The 22,940-nt window shown below is 35.9% G+C and overlaps 1 protein-coding gene across 1 annotated transcript; it reads left to right on the top strand.

The window, feature by feature from the left end:
- The first annotated feature begins 1,175 nt into the window (after positions 1-1,175).
- On the top strand, positions 1,176-21,975 carry SLC30A5 (solute carrier family 30 member 5). The gene is made up of 16 exons (XM_032213360.1): positions 1,176-1,258; positions 3,115-3,237; positions 3,963-4,029; positions 5,900-5,985; positions 6,975-7,062; positions 7,188-7,275; positions 10,609-10,685; positions 11,235-11,405; positions 12,906-13,194; positions 14,086-14,294; positions 16,169-16,326; positions 17,250-17,379; positions 19,126-19,351; positions 19,902-20,128; positions 20,240-20,368; positions 21,138-21,975. Exons 1-16 carry the CDS (start codon positions 1,176-1,178, stop codon positions 21,306-21,308), a joined length of 2,322 nt encoding a protein of 773 aa, XP_032069251.1. The 3' UTR covers positions 21,309-21,975.
- Positions 21,976-22,940: the final 965 nt, after the last annotated feature.

The following is a 22,940-nucleotide window of genomic DNA, read 5'->3' as shown; positions in this document are numbered from 1 at the left end:
CACCATTGGTTGGTGAGTTGGCTACCTTATTGGGATCAGATATGGTCAGCTCCAGTCTCACCTTTCACCTTTATTACTCTGCCCAAGAATTTGACTCGGCTTTCCAGCAAAAAAATCCAGACAGCACACAAGGGCCAAGCAGACAGATGTAAGTACCATGGCCAAGACATCAGAGGGTGAAATTGAATTTAGGGTCACAAATTGAAGCTTCATTGCCTGGATGGCAAGGTATGAAATTACACTCCTTGTTAATATGGTGAGCCAGGAATCACACGACACCTGGTAAGTTAAAAGGAGACTCTTGGCCTGCAGTCATAAGTGGAACACTTAATCCAGTAATATAAATCCTGTTGGGTTCAATCTGAATGGAGCTTATTTCTGAGAAAGCTTCTTATAGGTAGATTGCAATCCAATGTAGTTATTCCACTAAGTCTTTGGAACTTGCTTCTGAGTTATTATTAGACTACAACTTTGTACCTTATTTTATATGAGAATTCTAAGTGAATCCAATGAATTCTGGAGAGAAGCCACAGCCCACATCAGGAGAAGTATTTTCCCACTGGAGAGTTTCTGATTCAACTGCAGAATCTAGTTAGAAAGATATGAACTACTGGTCAAGGCAGTTGCAAATTATGGGAACTGTGGTATATCAATATTTGAAGGCCACAGATTTTCACTCTGAATTTAAGCCCATATAGCCAACAAAATAATACCGGGCTACGAGTAGCAGCAGTGTGGCATGACCGTATCTGAAAGACTCGGGTCAGAGTCAGAGAGAATCTCCTCCAGAGAAAATGGGCATAAATATTGTAAGAATCATTCCAGGAGGAAAACGATATAGACATGCGCCGACAGATGGCGCTGCCTCATACCATTTCCTAAAGCCCTGATGGGCGAATCCATTCAGGCAGGAGCGGGGGAAGAGATGGGAAGTTGAGCAGCAAGTGTCTCTTTCCTTCCGGTCCCCGCTTTCCCCTTTCCGCTTCTCTGCAGTTCCGGCGGCTGCTGAGGACGTGGCTTTTGGCTCACCGGCCTCTTCCTCTTCCGCGGCGGGCTGAGGCCTGCTGCGGGCCGTCATTTACCTGTTCGCTCATCTAGCCCTCGGTCTGTGGAGGATGAGGAGGCCCCGCGGCGGCGGTGGCGGCGGCTGAAGAGGCCGGGCGTGAGAGCCGGCAATGGAAGAAAAGTTCAGCGGGAGCAGCAGCGAGGCCCTGGCCAGAGGCGGGCGGCTGGGGCCTGTGGATGTGCCCAGCGCCCGGTAACTGACCGTCCTGGGATTGTTTAGCCGACAGGGCGAGCGGGTCCAGGCGGAGCCTGCGAGGAGGGTTCTTGTTTTTTGAATGGGACTAGAGGTCATTTTGACAAGACGCCGCCTGCAGCCGGGCTGACGTGAAGGCATCGTTTTCTCTGTAGAGCAAGGAATTGGGATGGGATAGGATAGGATTCTTTATTGGCCAAGTGTGGTTGGACATACAAGGAATTTGACTTTGCTGCCTATGCTCTCAGTGTACATAAAGAAAAATAAAATACATTCATCAAGAATCATAAGATACAACACTTAGGTCATAGGTTACTAATAAGCAATCAAATTATAATAGGAAACAAAACAATATAAATTTTAATGATACAAGCAACAGGGTTATAGTCATAAGTGGGGAGAGATAGGTACTAGGAAGGAAAAGAAGAAGAATAGTAATACAATCATAGAAAATAATTTGACAGTGTTGTGGGAATTAGTTGTTTAGCCATGTGATGGCATGGGGCGGGGCGGGCGGGGGGAACTGTCCTTGTGTCCAATTGTTCTGGTGAGCAGTGCTGTATAGTGTCGTTTTGAGGGTAGAAGGTTTTTCAGCTAGGTCTTCCTAGCGACAGAATCGCTCTTCTGCTACAAAAGTGGAAGCCCTGTTAGACTTTTACAGTTTATGCACTCCGTATCCTCATCAGTAGTTCTTTATTCCTTGCGGTGAAAGCCACAGACAGGGACAACAAGCATCTGTTCTTTCCCACTTGTGGTTTCCTTACGTTATCTTACACCTGCTAGATTTCTTCTCTGCAAAACTATTAAAGATTGTCCGTCTGTGTGTGTATGTGTGAGAGAGAGATGGCTATGTAATTTTAAGGCAGTATTTTCAAAAGTGGTTAACCATGGTCATCTAACAAAGATGATTAGAGGATTGGAGGCTAAAATATATAAAGAATGGTTGCAGGAACTGGGTATGTCTAGTTTAATGAAAAGAAGGACTAGGGGAGACATGATAGCAGTGTTCCAATATATCAGGGGCTGCCACAAAGAAGTGGGAGTCAAGCTATTCTCCAAAGCCCCTGAGGGTAGGACAAGAAGCAATGGGTGGAAACTAAGCAAGGAGAGAAGCAATATGCATATTACAGCAACCTAGAACTAAGTTATTCTATTCTATTAATGGAGCTAAGAGAAGCTTCCAAAATGGCTTTGTACCTAAGGTGGACTAAACCCCAGAGGCTTCCTTTTTCTAGGCTGCTTCCTTAATCACTACATCAAACTGGCTCCCCAGTTAAAGATATAGATGCACAATTTCATTTAATCATACATCACTATTCACTTAGAATAGCAACAGTCCTTTTACACTTAATTTATTTAGTGTAGTAAAGCCTACACTGAGCCAAATTCAAAGTTCAGTTTTAAAATATTTTCATTTATCAAAACCAACTTTATTTATCCTAGACTCCAATAAAACCCTAGCAGATTCTCTGTGACTTAGATAACCAGGTAAATGTACTAATTTTTATCATAGTAGAATCACCCCATCCTTGAATTCTTCCCAATTTTTTCCCCCAAAATCCCGAGAGGAGGCTTTTATTTCTCTGGTCTAAAGTCAATATATTATTAGATGGTAACCTGGATAGAGCTCAATCTCCCATATTAAAACCATAATCGAAAAATATATTCAAATTAAGTAATGAAATATTTTAAATTGTCTTTTGATTTTTCCATTAGAAGTAAAAATGTTTATAGTCTTATGGTAATTTTAATTCTAGAATTGATACATTGAAAGTTAACTTACCTAAAATATGTTTACATAATTGTATAGCCTTGCTTGAAAGGTTAGCATTTAACTTTTTTCTTCTTCTTTTCAGCCTGACTAAATATATAGTGTTACTATGTTTAACTAAATTTTTGAAGGCTCTAGGATTGTTCGAATCCTATGATCTCTTGAAAGTAGTTCACCTTGTACAATTTATCTTCATTGTAAAGCTTGGGTGAGTTGACTTTTGTTTTTCACCACTTGTTGTTATCATTTGGTTTGTATCTAAAACCCTTTGGAGATTCTTGGTCATCCAGGTCATAGCTGTCCCAAAGGTGCTTTTTCAAGAGGCAACTGTACTTTCTTGTTTTTCTTTGAAGACGTTTAGCGGTGGTCATCATCATAGACTTGTTGAAATCATAGGACTGTTGAAAATTTATGGTCTTCTGTTGTCAAGCATACTCCCTTATTTTAATTCATTTTCATAGCTATCTCTAGTCATTGTTGGTGTCAGTCAGGCCATTGTCTGTAATTAAATGAATTTTATTTTGTCACAAAAAACCTGCAACAGTAGTTTGCTAGAATAATTAGCATCAATTTAGAGTTCAGACCATTGTCAAAAGTATGTTTGCAAATTGCTTTTGGTTAATTGGCTAGTAAAAATATTGCAGATGTTTTTATAAGTTTATTTCTACATATCTTTTAAATAAGTATGTAGAAATAAATACATAAACAATGCAAAAATGCTGTTTTCCTCTAGCTTTCTATAAATCTATATTAATTCCTACATGAAATAAGTTTGTTGGGTTTCAGATTAGAAATGATGGATTTGTCTTATTCTATGAAATGAATGCTTTAAAATTCCATAGCCAAATGTACAGGATATATAAATATAATGTAGGCACTGATCTTTTTTTCTAAATTTCAGTCATTGACTAACAGGATCTTGCATTTCTACAGATCTGCATTTTTTACCATTTTGATTCAAAAACCATTTTCTTCTGGAAAACCAGTAACTAAGCATCAGGTCTGTAGAACTTTGATTACAGAGATCATGTTTATATGAACTTGTTTAAAGGAATTGTTAAAGACAAGCTGTGCATATGTATGGATCAGAAATAGCATATAGAATTAAAATGACAGAATGCTTATTTCAGTTGGAAATCAATTGTAGTATTGCAGAAACATCGACAAAATTGTATTAAATCATATGAAAGATTCAAGATATTTTTCATGATTTAAATTGGAAAATGCATTTTGGAAAGCTTAAACATATTTTGTCTCTTATATATTTCTGTCTCTGCAATAGTTTATTAAAGTTAAGAATTGATACAATCAGGTTCCCTATAGAAATACATTGAAAACATAATATTAGTTCTCTACATTATTTATATTTTGTTATATTTACAATCCAAGACCAAATGCCATTCTCTAAAGTAATCAAAACTCAATTGCCAGTTCAAGAAATTACATATTAGCTGCTATTACATGCAGTCCTTGACTTACAACAGTTCATTTAATAACTGTTCAGGGGTTGCCACACAGAGGGAGTCAAACTATTCTCCAAGGCACCTAAGGGTAGAACAAGAAGCAATGGGTGGCAACTAATCAAGGAGAGAAGCAACTTAGAACTGAGGAGAAATTTCCTGACTGTTAGAACAATTAATCAGTGGAACAGCTTGCCTCTAGAAGATGTGAATGCCCCAACACTGGATGGCTTTAAGAAGATGTTGGATAGCCATTTGTCTGGAACGGTATAGGGTTTCCTGCATAGGCAGGGGTTTGACTAGAAGACCTCCAAGGTCCCTTGCAACTCTGCTATTGTATTGTATTGTATTGTTTAGTTACATTGGCACAGAAAAAAGTGACTATTTTTTACACTTAAAACCATAACAGCATCTCTATGGTCACATGATCAAAATTCAGACACTTGGCAACTGACATATTTATGATGGTTGCAGTGTCTGGAGGTCATGTGATCAAGCAAAGTCAATGGGGAAGCCAGATTCACTTAACAACCATGTTATTAATTTAACAACTTTAATTATTAATTAATTTATTCACTTAAAAACTTTTGTTAAAATTCACTTAACAAATGTTTCACTTAACAACAATTTTGGGTTCAATTGTGGTTGTAAGTCCAGAACTATCTGTATTACAGGCAGACGTGTCATTTAATTTCATGCATTTATTTAAAGTATCTTATGTGCCACAACTCTGGGTGGCTCACAACAAAAATAAAACCATAACAACAATAACAACAACAAACAGTAAAAGCAGTACATCACCAACTACAATTCCCCAGCTCTAACCTTACTCTTTCCCACTGGGGAAGAGCCAACTTTTTAGAGCCTTCCTGAAAGCTAAAATATTGGGGTCCTTCTAGGAGGAAGTTGTACGCAGTATTTTGTGAGAAAATTTAGCGACAAGTATTCTGAATTCTTTTGTTATATATTAAGGAATTAGTTTAATCTAGGATTGGGGGTGTAGCATTTTGGTAATGAAATTGTTTTGTTAATTGAGATAAGGACTGAAATTATCCAATTCTTTTTGTGGGGAGAATTTTGGAGGTTTTTTTAATGTTTTTTTAAAATGTTGAAAAACAATGTGTAATAGTTCAACAGTGAAAACTTAGCCTAATTTTATGTATTTTTCTCAGGATGGTAGAGCCTGGTGTTGCAATTCTATAGAGCTTTGGATACTGCAGAGAAAAGAGTTTAGTGGGCATCCAAAGTTCTATATTTCTGCAATTGTACTAAAACTGTTTAAATGTGAATTATTGAATTGTGTATTTCAGAGTTAAATAATCTAACAAAACATTGGGTATGCTTTTTAAGAGAATGATTTGTATTCGGAATTGAGTATAAGAATCCTCATGCATTTTTCTTTTCTTCCAGTGGATCAAAATAATTAAACATGCTGTTGTTGGTTGTATAATATCATTCTTGTGGTTTTTTGGCCTTACTCTGTGTGGACCACTAAGGTAAATATATTGTGGATTTACCCATGAAAAATGTGATGTACAAATCAAGTTGATTTAGGTTAGCCTTATCCAATCCTACAGAAGTATTAAAACAAAATTTCCATCCCAGCCAGCTCAAATTAGTACTATTTGAACTCAGTCACAGTAATAGCAAAAAGCTAAACTAAAAGGTTACGAGATCTTAAAACAGACTGAGATGCCACAAATGTCCATGATTGTAGCATCGATTTCCTGGACTGTGAATTAAAATCTGCATTATAACTCTTGGAGAAGTTTTAATCTTTTTTCTTACACCAATTTGAAACAAGTATATTGAGTCTAGAATTCATAACTTTATGCTAGCCAAAACAAAAGTTATGTTAGCCCAGATTTCAGTGCAAACCTATACCCTTTTTTTCAGAAATTGATCTATTTAGTGATGGAGAAGGAATTTTTTCAGTGGAAAAAATTCCACTGAAAGAGCCAAGGTGGCGCAGTGGTTAAATGCAGCACTGCAGGCTACTGCTAGATCAGCAGGTCAGCGGTTCAAATCTCACCGGCTCAGGGTTGACTCAGCCTTCCATCCTTCCGAGGTGGGTAAAATGAGGACCCAGATTGTTGGGGGCAATATGCTGACTCTCTGTAAACCGCTTAGAGAGGCCTGAAAGGCCTATGAAGCGGTATATAAGTCTACTGCTATATATATTGCTATTACTTATCCTGTGCAAGGTTACTTAAGAGTAGTATTGAGAAAATATAGATGAAATTCTTAATATCTAGATCATCATTGAACCAGAGAGACAGGCAGAATTTTATTTCTGTTGTGTCTTGCAAAACTCAGCATAAGACATACTGTATCCCATACCCCCAACTATAGACAGATGGGAAGAATGAGACGGTACTGAAACAAGTGTTCTGATTAAGTTGGTAGAAATACTGTTTGAGTGTTTGAGCCTCAGGCTTTCAAATTAGTGTCTTACAAAATTATATGCTATGTTTTTCTTTTGCAGAACTGTGTTGATTTTTGAGCATAGTGATATTGTTGTCATTTCATTACTCAGTGTCCTGTTCACAAGTTCCAAAGGAGGGCCAGCAAAGGTATCATTTGTTTTACAAAAAACTTTACGTAATAAAAGTTTTCATATTACCTGTTTTTTTGTTGCCAGAAGTTATTCAGAGTATTTGTCTCCTTTTATAACCAGCTTCTCCATCTTTTTCCCCAGACTAGAGGTGTGGCATTTTTTATAATTGCTGTGATCTGCCTGCTGCTTTTTGATAATGATGATCTCATGGCTAAAATTGCAGAACACCGTATCCTTTCTGATTTTATAATAGAGATTTTTTTTTTACTAGCTGCTTAATTTTAACGAACCTGTTAACGTACTGGAAAAAGTGAAGTGCTTTATTCTCTTAGAAATTGTGCCCAATTGAATTGCTATTTCTGAAATAAACTTGCTAATACATAACATAATTATTAATGGTTATGTAATAGCATACTTTAGTATGCTGAGGCTTGTTGGTTTTTATAAAAAAAAGTAGAGTTAATTTCCTTGATTTTCTTCTTCCTTGAAAAATAATGAGAAAGGAAACTATAGTTATACCTTTTTCATTCCTGTTAATTAATGTGATTATGAAAAGAACTAAGGGCTTTTTTTGTTTCTCTATATATAACAATGCTTATTGTTTATTGCCTATATGCCATTATGCTCTGCAAGGAATATAGCATTTTGTTTTAAAGTGCAAGCAGAATAAACTGAAAAATACTGCTTAACCTGCTGTTGTTTCCAAACACAGTGGAATATAAAGTAAAATAACTTTACTGTAATATCTTTAGCTCTTATTAGAAACTGGTATTTAACTATAATCAGGATTTCTCCCTAGTGAGAAAATATAAAAAACTGATACCCCAAGTGAAAAGGGCCAGCTCTTGATAATTCTCTGCTACAATCCCTATCCCTGACCCAGATCATTTGAAGCTTTAAAGCAGGGGTATCAAACTCAAGGCCCGTAGGCTGCATCCAAGCCGTGGGGTGCTTAGATCTGGTCCGCAGGGCCACCATGGAAACAGCCAAGCACCGTCCCATAGTGCCTCTGCCAATGAAAACTGAGCACGGGTGGGCTGGGTGCGGCCCTCTGGAGCTCCATTTTCACTGGCAGAGGGCTGCAGGCCATTGCTGCCAAAAATGGGTGCCCCCAACATAAGTAATGTCAAGCTGACCACGACCGCCCACCCACCCTGAGATGAAACAACCCTGATTCAGCCCTAAGTGAAATTGAGTTTGACACCCCTGCTTTAAAGCAAGAGTAATTCTTTAAACTTGGGAGGGTGAGGGGGGGTGTGGAGAGAGGAGAATATACAAAGTAAAGATTCGGCATGCTACTGATGCTGCCAAATAGACAATTTAACTTAATGGTTTCATACAGAGTTAAAAGCCTGAGGATACTTTATTTTCTATAATATCCCTTGGCCAATGTCTGTGGTCAAGGTAGTGATCTCTCAGTCACCTAATATTGCCTTCTGATTACCAAAAATGACTGGAAATTGATTATCACAGTTTCTCCTGAGCGTGTTCATGCAAGGTGGTCAGAAGAATGCTGTTGTCAGTCCAGAAAGCTACTGAGATATTTAGGAAAATCAACAGTAGACATGCATCATAACACCAATTAAGCATTAGGTCAGAGGGCTCCATACAGCTTGTGAAAAAAGCTGTTACCATGATCATAACCCTCTCTCACCAAGGTTGCTGAAAGCACAATTTTCCAACATCTTATGACAGGTGACATCTGAAAACAGTCATGAAATAAGTATTGAAGTAGTCCTCACATAATGACCATTTGTTCAGCAACTGTTGAAAGTTATGGCATTGCTGAACAAATGGTACTTATGTCTGGTCCCCAAAATTATGGCCACACCTGCAGTCACATGATCAAAATTTGGGTTCTTGGCAACCTACCTGTATTTAGGACTGCAAGGGTGCCTCAAAAGGGACCAAGCCAAGTCTTGCTTGGATCAGGGTGGGTCCTTAGTGACTGTTGAGATTTGGTTAATAACAACAACAGGGATTGCTGTTGCTAAATGATGTTGTCACATGACAACCCTCTTATAACCAGAGCACTTGTTGATGGAAATTTCAATCCCAATTACTGTCATAACTCAAAGATTATCTAAATCGGGTTTTTAAAAAATCCTGCAAAGACACTGAAAATAGTGGTGCCCACTTGTTGTATGCTACCTTGTTACCTCAGCCTCTCAAAAATGTTACGTCCATCAGTAAAATTGTAGCTGGGTCATGAATTGCTCAACTCTGTTTACCAGGAATGCAAAATTAGAATCTAAATGATAATTTCTTCACACTGAAGAATTCCTAAGTTGGTCCCATAAATAATTACCACAGTACTGCCCCCTTAAGAACATAAAGCACACAATTCTCCTTCAGAGGCCATTAATTATCTGCAGAATAATGAGCCAGATTTCTTAATAAATCAAGATCCAGATTTTTAGCATGTCTACAGATTAGGTTCTTGATAGGAATGCATTTTATTTGAGGCTATGGAACTTTACCTTTGGTAAAAATAAAAAATAAGGAACAAGATGGAACTGCTAGTGGAAGACTATTCCATAAGATTTCAGTGTAAAGGTTATAACTCACTTTGGAAACTTTTCCATTAAATTGAAAATGGTTATTTACTGTATATTTTAGCATATGTATTGTAAAGATGTTTCCAATGTGTGTGTTATATGGTTGGTTTTTTTTTTAAGAGCTATCAACCAATTAACAAAGAAATAGCAGTTATAAACAGCTAACAAAATAATATAAAAATTTACAAAAATCCAAAAAGGAAAAAAAAATTATGGGAAAATTATACCATAAACAAAGCAATTCCAAAATATTTGCCCAGTTGGTTAAAAATTCCTCTTACTTGTTCCTTTGTTTTTCACCTTTAAGAAAATGGTTTGTGATTGAGTAATACCTAGCTTATCCTTCAAAAATCAGATGAAACTCATTTTTTCACTATAGGGATTGAGTTAATGGAAGAGAAGCACCAAAGCATGTTGTAACCAGTTGATATACTTCTTTTTTTTTCTTATGATAGACACCTGTGTTCTGTTTTGTTTTCCTGCCTTGTCTCTTGTCGTTTTTGTCTTTTTTTGTATTATTTTTATTTTTTATTTTAATTTTTATTTTTTATCGGTCCTCTTTCTTTTTCTTTCTTTCTTTTTTTTTTTTTTTTTTGATTCCTTTCTCCCCCACTGGAGTGGGCAGAGATTGTTCAAGATTATTACTTTCATCAATATTCCTAAATAATAATTACAGTTAAATGAAAATGGATATATAATAATGCTTTAGTTAATATGAGTTACGTTGATTGACTGTGGAGGAGATGTACCAAAACTTATCTGTAATTGATTGATACATTTTCTACATATGTAAAGAAAGATGTGTACCTGTTTTAAACTAAAATTAAAAAACATTTATTAAAAAATCAGATGAAACTCATTTTTTCACTATAGGGATTGTCTTTCATTTAATTTCTTTAAGAAAGTAATTAATAGAAATCAAAATGTTGTTCTTGTTATGTATGCCTGAATGAGACAGGGATAAGGTCCTGTTGCAGAATTTTCCTGAACTTCACTTTTTTTAGCTGAAGGACATCATGACAGTGCTTTAACCCATATGCTTTATACAGTCATCACTTTCTTAGGAGTTGCAGATCATAAGGTAAATGCTGAATGAACTATTGAAAAGTTAGTAACTCAATTATTTTACTGTTAGAAAACTTTAAAAAAATACTATCATTAGTTTCTGCTGAATTATTTCAATTTCTTTGGACATGCACAATACTTAAATGTAAGTATCTTTGTAGACGGACATGTTTCAATCATCTTTTATTTGGAGATAAGTCCCATTGAACTTAGGGTAGCTTACTTCACAGTAGAAAGGCTACATTGTATTGCAACAGCATTGAGAAATCATATTTATGTTTAATGACCTTCAATTTGCAGTAATTTATTATGTATTTGTATCATAATGGCAGTATGTTAGGGAGCAGATTTAGGAAACTGGAAATTTGGATATCACTAGGTACAACTTTAGGCATTGTTTTATCAATTGTTTCCAAATTTCAGGGGCTGCCAATAATTTTATATGCATCTTTCTTCAGCTTTCTGAGAAAAATGTAGTTTGTGGTGTTTATTAACAGAGATATACTTAAAGGAATATTGAGCATTTGTTTTTTTGAGTGTTAATTGAAGTTTTTGCTTTTGGTAGGGTGGAGTAATCTTGCTTGTATTAGCATTGTGTTGTAAAGTTGGATTTCACACAGCTTCCCGAAAACTCTCAGTCGATATTGGTGGAGCCAAACGCCTTCAATCATTATCACATCTTGTTTCAGTTCTCCTTCTGTGTCCTTGGGTGATTGTTTTGTCTCTGACAACAGAGGTAATTAGCGTCACTTGACTATTAAAGATAAAGTCTCATTCTGATGTCAAAACATTATATCTAAGTCATCTTTGTTAATGAAGTCAGTACCTTCAATCCATGACTCTAAGGCAGTTTTGTTTACTCCATGCCTTTCCCAAAAGAATGGGGATTGAAACTTCTGCAGTTTCAGCTTGAAACATGTTCTCTAGAAGAAGTGGCTTTTTGCACTTCTCTCATTTCCCAAAGATAAATGGACCAAAATGGATAAAATAGAAGAAACCTCCTGGCGTGACTATCCCACCTTTATCATAAAGGTATGAGAGGCGCAATCAAAGCAGAATAACACATCCTGCTCAGGGTAAGGGAAGGAGGTTTTGAAGGGGCAGATTCCTGCAGTGTTTCACAGCTTGACACAGAGAATACTACAGTAGTTTTTAGATGAAATTATGAAGGAATTGGTAAATGCTAGCAATAATAATAGCACTTAGACATATACTGTTTCACGGTACTATGCAGCCCTCTTTAGCGGTTTACAGAATCAGCATATTGCCCCAAACAATCTGGGTCCTCATTTTACCAACTTCGGAAGGATGGAAGACTGAGTCAACCTTGAGCCGGTCAGAATCGAACTGCCAAACTGTGGCAGCTGGCAATCAGCAGAAGTAGCCTGCAGTACTGTGTCACCATGGCTCTTCTATTACGTATGCTTTGCCAATTACAGAAGTTAGAAATGCAACTGTAGTCCACTTTTTTCTGAAACATATCAAAATTTCAGCTGATTTTCACCACTCCAAATTTCACTTTCATTTTTTAAATAACTCATCAATTTAATCCAATGTCTTGCTAGCTTTAAGAAAATTGCCTTTACAATTTTACAAATTTTTCTACTTTTTCCTTAAATATTTTTATAAATCTAATGGGCTATAATTAGAAAGTGTGTTGGGGTATCTTTGAGTCATTCTTGACTTCTGGGAATTGCCTGGACAAGTCCCTGCAGTTTTCTTGCCAAGGTTTTTCGGAAGTGATTTGCTTTTGCCTAATTGCTAGGGCTGAGAAAAGTGACTGGTTGAAAGTCACCAAGCCTGGTATTATGCCTAAAACAGGACTAGAATTCATTATCTCCTGGTTTCTAGTCTGGTACCTTAACCATCAAATTGGCTTTCTAATCAGAAAGTTGATCAATTAAAATTCTGAATTTACTCTGATGAACAGTACTGTAGAGATTGCTAAAGCAAGTTCTTAGATATTTGTGATGAATGTTGTACTCAGGGATTTTAATTTGATCTTGCATGATATTTTCTTACGGTATATATTTATTTATCTTAATAATTAGTTATTCCTAAACTGTTAAGAGATCCTGAGTACACAGTATTGTTTTCAAATCATGTATTGATAAACGATGCTAATTTTTGTTTGTTTCAGAAGTAAAGAAAAATATGTTGTTCAATAATGTATAATGTATATACAATATTTAAATATTACTGCCTGTATTTACATATTTGCATATTTTGATTGCAGAGCAAAGTTGAATCATGGCCTTCCCTCATCATGCCCTTTTTAAGTGTAATCTTTTTTGTCATAATTTTGGACTTCTATGTAGAATCTATGTGTTTTGTCAAGATGGAAGTATCAAAATGTGCCCGCTACGGATCCTTTCTCATTTTCATTAGTGCTTTAATTTTTGGTAATTTTTGGACACATCCAATAACAAACCAGCTTCGTGCTATGAACAAACCAGCACACCAGGAAACTACAGAACATGTTATATCTGGAGGAGTGGTAGTCAGTGCCATTTTCTTTATATTATGTAAGTATGACTGGGGTTTTTTTGGAAAAAAATGAAATATTGTTCAAGATATTTGCTTGCATTGATAAAAAGACCTTGATATCACAAAATGCACTCATTTGCTGTGTTTTTTCCCAAATACCAAGCTGAAATTTCTAGGTGTAAATCATCACTATTGCTACTATAGAGATTTAGTTCACAGAGAACTGCATTGTTCACTTTAAAGTAAATCAATAAGTTACACTAACTGCTCTGAACGTAAACTTGTGTACACATGCACGAAAGCATTCCCTGTCGCTTATTTCTGTTGCCAGATGAAGACAAGGTGACTAGGTTTACAGTTTCTAGATTTTCTTTGGAAGCAATTTCTTGCTTCAATTTTTATAATAGTACCTATCAAATTGCATGAATTATCTCCTTTGAAAATCCTGCCTTGGTTAACATGTCCATAGGCTAAATTGCAGAAATAGATTAGGTTTTTTTTTAAAAATTCAGGTTTTTTGCTATTCAATCCATGGAAGATTAGTGATTAGTTATTGTTTAATTTGGGAGGGGGGGGATATCTAGTACTTGAGACCATCTCCAGGTCTGGCTATTTATTCTGTTTCTTTCAGCAGCTGTGTATTTTAATTATTGTGTTTGTTTTTGTTTCATCTTTCTAATGTTGTTCATCATGCTGACTCATTTGTTGAGAGGGTGGCCACATACAATCAATCAATAATAAAATGCCATCATGGGGCTTAACCTGAAGCACAAAAAAACCCAAAATCACCCTGTGCATTAAGTGATTAAGTAGCTAGCATGGTATAAAACTGAACTGATATTGAATAGTCTGAGTCTCTGTAAAAAAAAAACTTTTTTAAATGAGTTTGTATTTCATGTGAGACATAGGCATTTTTTTTTCCTTTTCAGCTGCCAATATTCTTTCCTCCCCAACACGGAAAGGGCAGAAAGGCACTCTTATTGGTTATTCGCCAGAAGGAATACCACTGTACAATTTTATGGGCGATGCTTTACAGCACAGCTCTCAGTCCTTGCCTCGATTTATTAAAGAATCACTGAAGCAAATTCTTGAGGAGTCTGACTCAAGGCAGATCTTTTATTTTCTATGCCTAAATCTGGTAAGCTTATCTTTAAAATAGTTAACCGTGTGTGAATTTGAGAGAGAGAGAGAGAAATATATGAAATTACTTTTTTTTTAATTTAGCATTGGGAATAAAACAGAAGCCTCCATTTAATGTAAATCTCCCTGGAAGGACCTGCACTGATAATTTTAGACAAAAGAAATCCCATAGATAACTTGGTAAAACAGTTTTGTCCGTAAGGACTGCAGTCAAAGACTAATTTTATTTCCTAGCATTTTCCTATGAATGTTAACTTCACAAAAAATGTATATATCCTTAAGGAGCTACTGTATTTTTCAGAGTATAAGACGCCCCCCCCCCCAAAAAAAAGTGATTGGAAAAGTCTGTGCATCTTATACAGCGAATATTATGGCAGGGAGAAGGGTTAATGTGGCACACATCAGTTGTTCTATAATGGGCTGTGGTGGCAAACAGGCTGTGGCAGCAAATGAGCCAGATGAATACCAGGTGGATGCTGGGAGGCAGAGGCAGATTTTTTTTTCTTATTTTCCTCCTAAAGCTAAATATGTCTTATAGTCTGGAGCGTCTTATAGTCCGAAAACTACAGTAAGTCATCCATTTAGTTAGCAGTAAAACTAACGACAGTGTTTTACAGAACTGACATGGCTTGTGAACTAATCTAAAGGGCAGCTGCTTTTAAAACTGATGACAAAATTCAAAAGCATTAGGTGATATGGGATGAGACATTGTTGTTCATAGGACATAAAGTGGGTAGGGGGAGGAAATACTAAAGTAAGAATATTTTATTCTTTTCCATTACTTTTATATGTTCCTATATAATATCAATCAGCTTCATCCAAGCTTTGTACCCCGAACTCCAGAATATGCGATCTTACCCAAAAATTGCAACTGCCAAAACTGTTCAAGAAGGAGCTGTGCCTCAGTGTGCAGAATTGATTGACTTGGAGTAGCACTTTCTTTCTGTTTCCTCTTGGAAATAGGGTGATACTTTGTTCTCTTAACTGTTTCCTTGGCCACCTTGCCCAACCATTATTAAAAGCCTTGTTGAAAACATTTTTGATCCTGTCTTACACTGTGCATTTTAAATGTTCAGGCATAAAATTGCACATTGAAAAGAAATAAGGGATCAGTGGATTATTTATCAAAGCTAAATAAATTACTAAAAGACTAGCAATAGCACTGTAGATGCAGTGGTGCAGTGGTTAGAATGAAGTAGTGCATGCTAACTCAATGTTCACTCCAGGAGTTCGATTCTGAGCAGCTCAAGGTTGACTCAGCCTTCCATCATTCTGAGATCGGTAAAATGAGGACCAAGATTGTTTGGGGGCAATATGTTGACTCTATAAACTGCCTAGAGAGGGCTGTAAAGCATTGTGAAGCGGTATTTAAGTGTAAGTGATATTGCTGGGCTTATATACTGCCCCATCGTGCTTCTTAGCACTCTCTGAGCAATTCACAAATACTAGCACATTGCCCCCAACAATCTAGCCCCTCATTTTACTGATCTCAGAAAGATGGAAGACTTGAATCAACCTTGAGCTGTTCAGGATCGAACTCCTGGCTGTGAATTATGTTAGCCTGCAGTACTGCATTCTAGCCACTGTGCCACCATGGCTCAAAAGACAAGCAGCGAAACTTTTTTCTACATCTTTGTTTTAATAGTTGTGAAACAGAAATCATTTTTGAGTATAATTTTCTCTTTTATAAAAGCAAACATGAAATGCTTATTCAGAATATAATTTGCTTCCAGATTATACTTTGTAGACTAGTATATGTATCTGTTTTTTAAAAGAAATTCCCATTAGGTATGAATTTTTCTAATGAGTTTGATATGTAAGACTAATGTGTTTCATTTTGAAAGACAAAATTATTTTTTATATTTTTTTTAGGCTTTTACATTTATAGAATTATTTTATGGTGTGTGGACCAATAGTCTAGGATTAATTTCGGATGGATTTCACATGCTTTTTGACTGTTCAGCTTTAGTTATGGGTCTCTTTGCAGCGCTGATGACTAGATGGAAAGCAACCCGTATATTCTCCTATGGGTATGTATACTGAATAAGATATAAAGATTTCTTAAAGGGTATAAAAACAAAGTTGTGAGACTAAAAGATAGGTAATTTACACCAAATAAACATAATGAAAAGACTTCAGTTACATTAAAGAATGATATATTGTTTTTGAATAATCACAGTTTATGTATTGTATTAAGACACTGAAGTTTTTTAAAGTCATGGTTTACAAACCGGAAGGAGAGGCAGACAACTCCCAACTCTTAATTTTCCACAAAATATTAAATACCTGGGGTTAGGATGGTGATTGAGCCTTTTTTAGACTTTTACTTCTGTCTTCTGGTCAAATGTATGTATGCATGCATGTACAGTATATCACAGAAGTGAGTACACCTCACATATTTGTAAATATTTAAGTATTTGTTGTCAGCAGTTTAGACATTAATGGCTGTGTGTTGCGTTATTTTGAGGGGACAGCACATTTACACTGATATACAAGCTATATACTCACTACTTTACATTGTAGCCAAGTGTCATTTTCAGTGTTGTCACATGAAAAGATATAAATATTTACAAAATGTGCGGGGTATACTCACTTCTGTGATATACTCTATGTATGTATGTTTATTTATTTATGAACCTAATATTGTTGCAGTATATTTATCAGCAGTCAACCAGGGAAGATAATTATATGTTTTTTTGTCTTATCCTTTTTACTGCACATTTTTAAATGTTCTATTTTTGTTTGCTTTTCCGTTTGTATTTGGGGAGGGGGAGGTTGGAGTTTGTATTTTAACTTTAGAAATAAAATAATTTGTTAAAAAAGTATGATGGAGTTTCCAGTCCCAATTAGCACTGTTAAACAAGGAGTATCAGAAATCTTGGAAATTTCAGCATATTCAGAACATCTCAGTATATTTTGTCTATAGTCTTATTCCTTGTTTTCTTAATTGCAGGTTTGGCCGTGTGGAAATACTCTCAGGTTTTATTAACGGCCTTTTTCTCATGGTAATAGCTTTCTTTGTCTTCACTGAGTCAGTGGCCAGACTGGTTGATCCTCCAGATATAGATACAAATATGTTGACTGTAAGTTTGCGAACTTTGTTTTCTATAATCTTTAAAAAATACTGCTCTAAAGCATTTTAAAATTCAGTATAAACAGGATTCAGTTTTCCAAGCATTTCTGATGCTGTTAAGTTCATAGAAGTTTCCCATGACAATGAAAATAAATCACACTTGGCTGGCCTCAGAATTGTCAACCTCAAATTTTTTTAAATAATGCTTTTCCTTTAGAGAAAAAGTGGTGGGAAGTGTGTAGAACTGAGACTGGCATCTCAGAAAGCCTTTATGTGCCAGAGCCACTGACATCCTACTACCTTTATGTGGCAATAATACTGAAGTGTTTGTAAATGGGCATAAAGTGTCATGATTTTAACTTTCTGCATAGCAAAAAATGGACAGTGTTATTCTGTTGTTGGTAATGGCAGAGAAAATGCAGCATTTACCTTTGTTCCTCACGGAGAAAAAAACCTAGTGTCTTGTCATTGCCTCAATCAAAGGACTCAGAATAGTGCATTCTCAAAATGAAAGTTGGGGAGAAGTATGTGAATAGTAAAGGAAAGAATATGTGTCTGTTTATGTGCCCATGGCCCACCTAATCTAACATATTACCTTCTCTCAATAAAGTATATTTTGTCTATAAGGGGCTATTAATAATCAGCCTCTTTTAAGTAATGTACAATAGTAGAATAATCTATTATTGTTCTTCATGCCATGTATGCAATGGTTGCCATGCTTAAATAAAAACACATCCATATAGTATATAACTTGATTCCACTGAATCTTTTCTATCCAGGCTGAACTTATTGTGAAATCTATTTCAGGTTTCCCCTGGTTAAAGGAATCTGTATAATAAAAATTAGCAACTGTTTCACAGTTTGCTAAATTCCATCTTCTCCTTTGACTAAAACTTGGGACATAAGCAGGTTAGCAGATGCCACAATGATACAGTGGTAAATGGAATCTAATCTACATTTCTCTTATGACCTGAAATTTAAATTATTTCTGAAATAGAGATTTAGTTGCAACCGCATTTGCAGAAGACCAGGAACGTTGTTTAATGACATACAACCAGTGCCAACATTAGGCTTCAATGTCAGGGTTAGGGCAATTTGCGAACTTCTTGAATTTTTTTTTTTTCATATTCTTCAATGTGTCGTTATTTTTGTATTTAGTCGTAATTGCTTATTGTTTGTTTTAATGATGTTTTAACCCACTTTAACACTACTTGAAGCATTTTGATTAGGTGGCCATTGTAAATTAAATGAATGACTCAATCAGTCAAGCTTCACGTTGGTCCACTGCTCTTAAAGAGTTCCCAAGGGGTATATCCATATATCATTTCCATAATTAAACGGAATTAGCTGATTCTAAATCTTAATTAGCATCAAACCCTGATTAATATTAACAGTGAATATGTAAATGTACGCGGCTTAGGAATTTCATACACAGCAGTATTGTAAACATATAGTCTTGCATTCTTCCATCTGTTTCTTAGTTGTGCAGAATGAAAGGTCGTAGTTTTGTGTCATCGCATGAGAGATTCTTTATTCCCAAGAATTATGTAACCGCTAAGTTTTATCAGCACCATGATTCTCTGAATACAAAACATATTATTTATATTGCAATATATTCATTCTGTTTTAATTAAGAATTCTGTAATCTGTAGGATGAGCATAACAACTTGGGGAAGTTGCTTTGGGCTGGGTTCTTTGTTTTTTTAGGCATAGTTAATGGCATTAAATAAAAATTTCTTTGTTCTCCTTCACGCAGCCTGTTTCAGTTGGAGGACTGATAGTAAACCTTGTTGGTATCTGTGCCTTCAGCCATGCCCATTCCCATGGGCCTTCTCGAGGAGGGTGCCATGCGCATGAGCACAGTCATTCCCATCACAGCCATGGTCATGGCCATGGCCATTCCCACAATGACCACGGGCACACTCATAATCATGGACATGGGCATGGATCATTAGGAGGCAGCATGAATACCAATATGCGGGGTAAGTAGAAAGCAATGGATTTTTTATGACTTCCATTTTTATTTAACCATAGAATGATATATGATAATATATATCTTATTATAAGGAAAGGCATCCATCAGGAAGGGCATCCGGCCAGTAAACGCTCAGCTCTGTTCAGTCACCCCAACTCTACCCCAAATTAAGGGATTACAGGGTTGTAAAAGGGAGGTTTTTTAATGACATATAAGATAAAGGCCTTTGGCAAACCCCCTTGGATTGTGTGTGTTTGTTGTTGTTGTTTTTATCATTCTTATCCAGTTCTTGTTATCTTTGCTATTTTTATATTCTTTATTTTTATTTCTGACTCTTTTATATTTTACTTGTGATCTACTCATAGTTATTGGGAATGGCAGACACATGTAATAAATAAAGATTTTTTTAAAAAATAGATCATAAAAGTATTTTAGGATATCAGGTTTTAAATCTAATATATATTGATTAGAGTACTTGATAGGAATACTTATCTCTACTGTTCACGTCGCCTAACTACTAAGTGTATTAATGATCTGTGTTTCCTTCCTCATTCCAGGAGTGTTTCTACATATCTTGGCAGATACCCTTGGCAGTGTTGGTGTTATTATATCAACAATTCTCATTCAACAGTTTGGCTGGTTGATAGCTGATCCACTCTGTTCTCTATTTATTGCTACACTGATTTTTCTCAGTGTTATCCCTCTAATAAAAGATGCTTGTCAAGTACTCTTGTTGAGACTGCCTCCAGAACATGAAAAACATCTGCACATGGCTTTAGAAAAGGTTAGAAGTAACAATGCCTATAATTTCAGACCAATGAATTTTTTTGGAGAAGCATAATATTGAATAGTATTATAGAATATTTATTACTGGTTATCTTGTGTTTTTCAACAGATCCAAAACATAGATGGTGTCATCTCCTACAGAGATCCTCACTTCTGGGGTCACTCTGCTAATGTGGTGGCAGGCACAATACATGTACAAGTAATGTCAGAAGCAATGGAACAGAGAATAATACAGCAGGTAGCTTAGTATGTTCATTCTTCATGAATCTTCAGTTCTCACACTTACGACTTTCTCTAGATTAGTGAATATATTAGTCACCAATACTACAAACAAATGGTAAAATCACCTTTGTGATAACATCTTCTGAAATTTGCTCATTGTCTTTAATTAGTAGAATGTTTAAACTGGCAGGTGATTTCATCATGTCTTGCATGTAACCCCCCTCTGTGGGCATTGTTGAAAGCAATCTTGGTCTGGGGATTATTCATTTTCAAAGTTATTTCCAAGCCTCCAAAAGTTTCCAACAGGTGTAGCAGTGATAAGATGATTTAGATGAGGCAGGGATGAAACTGTGGAACACTTTATCCATTTTTTACATTAAAAAATAAGTATAACATATATGTAATTTGCTTATGCATATATTTTTCTGTTCCTTCCTTGCTCCTTTAAAAAATGATGCTGAGATTGAACAGTACAATTCATTTCCCTTGTTTTCCAGTTGAAATTTCAGTATCTTGGGCACAATGTGCTTTCACTGTATTTTTGTGCATATTATGCTAATAGAAAAAATAGAATCCTAGGTTAGACTTGTTGAGACAACAAGTCATTCCTCTGCTGCCCAGAAAGAAGCTTTTAAAGAAAATGTTTTTTTTTCACATGCAGAAGATTTACAGCGTAGGTTATAGAGTAATATTTCTTGTCTAAGAACAGTTATCTCCCTTAGATCTTCAGAGAGAGTTTTGCTAAAAAATTAATGTTTGTGTTTTACTGTTCATTTTTTGTTTAGGTATCAGCTGTTCTCAAAGATTCTGGTGTTAACAATTTGACTATCCAGGTGGAAAAAGAAGCTTATTTTCAGCATATGTCTGGCCTCAGTACAGGGTTCCATGATGTCCTTGCAATGACAAAACAAATGGAATCCATGAAGTACTACAAAGATGGTACTTACATCATGTAATTTGGCGTCCACATCTGTCGATTTCACTATTTTCATTATTTCATCAAGAGAATTTGCACATAAATGTACAGATTATATATATGGATTTTTAGACAAACTGTTATATACCTTTAAAACCAGATCAAGAGGTTTATAAAAATATGGGACACCCAGGACATATGCTGTATATATGGAAATAATGGCAATGTAAAATATTGTATTTGGTGTCTTATTAAACTGATTTTGCTATATGAATGTGGATGAGCACAAATGTATTGTACACTTTCCCCCAAAAGGAATAATGAACAATTCTCTTCCATTCCAATCTAAAATTGTTTTCATAAGCTTTGAAAAGAACATTAGCAAACTCCATTAAAAAAAGTCTTCAAAATTATTTTGAAGTTTTAATGCTGTATGTTGACCCACCCAAATATTTTTAAAAATATGAAATATAAATGTACATTTTTATATTAATTCCATTTCTGTATACAATCCTATTTTTTAAGGAGGGCTTTTTTAAATGAAGGAAAATAGATTCTGCTATAAAATATTGTCAGGTGAATTAATGTTTTTAGAAGGAAAAATCCCTGGTAACCAAAAATCAGGGAGGGTAAAATATTTTTTTTGTTTTTGCACTTCTGTGTTCCTTAGTTTGAACCACTGTGTAAAATAAATACTTTATAATTTTTATAAGTATCTATTGAAATTATTGCATAAATTACAGACTTAAAACTAGAAAAATTCAGTGACAATTGAGTTTTTTGCCTTGAGTCATTTGTCCCTGATTACAGTAATCAAATAGAAAATTATACTGCAAGTGCAATTTTCTATAGAATTTTAAGGGGCTATAAAGTTTCTCTAAAATGGCATAGAACACTGATGGCAAACCTTTTTGGCACCAAGTGGCCAAACTGGAATGCATGTGCCAGAGTGCCGTAACCTGAAGCCCACGTGGTCTTCAGGTTTCCAGTACATGCATGCGACAGGACACCAGAAACTCAAAGACCAGCTGGCCAGCGTGCACATGCCTGTTTTTTAGCTGTTTTCCGGACTGTTTTCTGATCCGTTTTTGGCCTGAAACACCCCCCAAAACAGGCCGTTTTTCAGGCCGTTTTTCTGGCGTTCCATCACTCACAAAGACCAGCTGGCCGTCTGGAAACCAGAAGAGCAGCTGGCAACGGTGCGCATGCCCACAGAGAAGTCTCCGCATGCCACCTCTGCTACACAAGCCATGGGTTTGCCATCACGGGCATAGAATATTTAGACAAGTTCAATACTTGTTATGGCAACACATATTGACACAAGCAGAAGAATAGGTGATGGTGAGGTTGGAAACAGAACATAGGACTGGGAAGGATGTTTCTTCATTTCAGATGTAACAAGAATGAGGTCATTAAATGATTAATTTCCCTTAAATATCATTTTATATATATGTTTTCTGAGGTTTTAAAGAGGCTAATTGTGCATTTGTTTGCGTAGGAATGCGAGGTCACATAAAATGGAAGCTCTTTGGACTTCACGTTTTTCATAGGTCCTAGTCCTAGCCTCTTTAAAACCCCTCCTACCCTTACATGAAACACAACCCCCCCCAAACAATCAGAACAGAACACACCTCCACCCAATCAGGACACAGCCAAGCCCCCACCCAATCAG

This window comes from Thamnophis elegans, chromosome 3 (assembly GCF_009769535.1).
Source record: "Thamnophis elegans isolate rThaEle1 chromosome 3, rThaEle1.pri, whole genome shotgun sequence".
Classification (NCBI taxonomy): domain Eukaryota; kingdom Metazoa; phylum Chordata; class Lepidosauria; order Squamata; family Colubridae; genus Thamnophis; species Thamnophis elegans.
This window is presented reverse-complemented; position numbering and strand designations above follow the sequence as displayed.

What these genes read in the sequence shown, in the direction of transcription:
- SLC30A5 (XM_032213360.1), top strand. Translation starts at nt 1,176, where the DNA reads ATGGAAGAAAAGTTCAGCGGGAGCAGCAGCGAGGCCCTGGCCAGAGGC. An exon ending in ATTTTCTATGCCTAAATCTG is followed by an intron (nt 14,295 to 16,168) that starts GTAAGCTTATCT and finishes TATTTTTTTTAG; the next exon opens with GCTTTTACATTTATAGAATT. An exon ending in TGCACATGGCTTTAGAAAAG is followed by an intron (nt 20,129 to 20,239) that starts GTTAGAAGTAAC and finishes GTTTTTCAACAG; the next exon opens with ATCCAAAACATAGATGGTGT.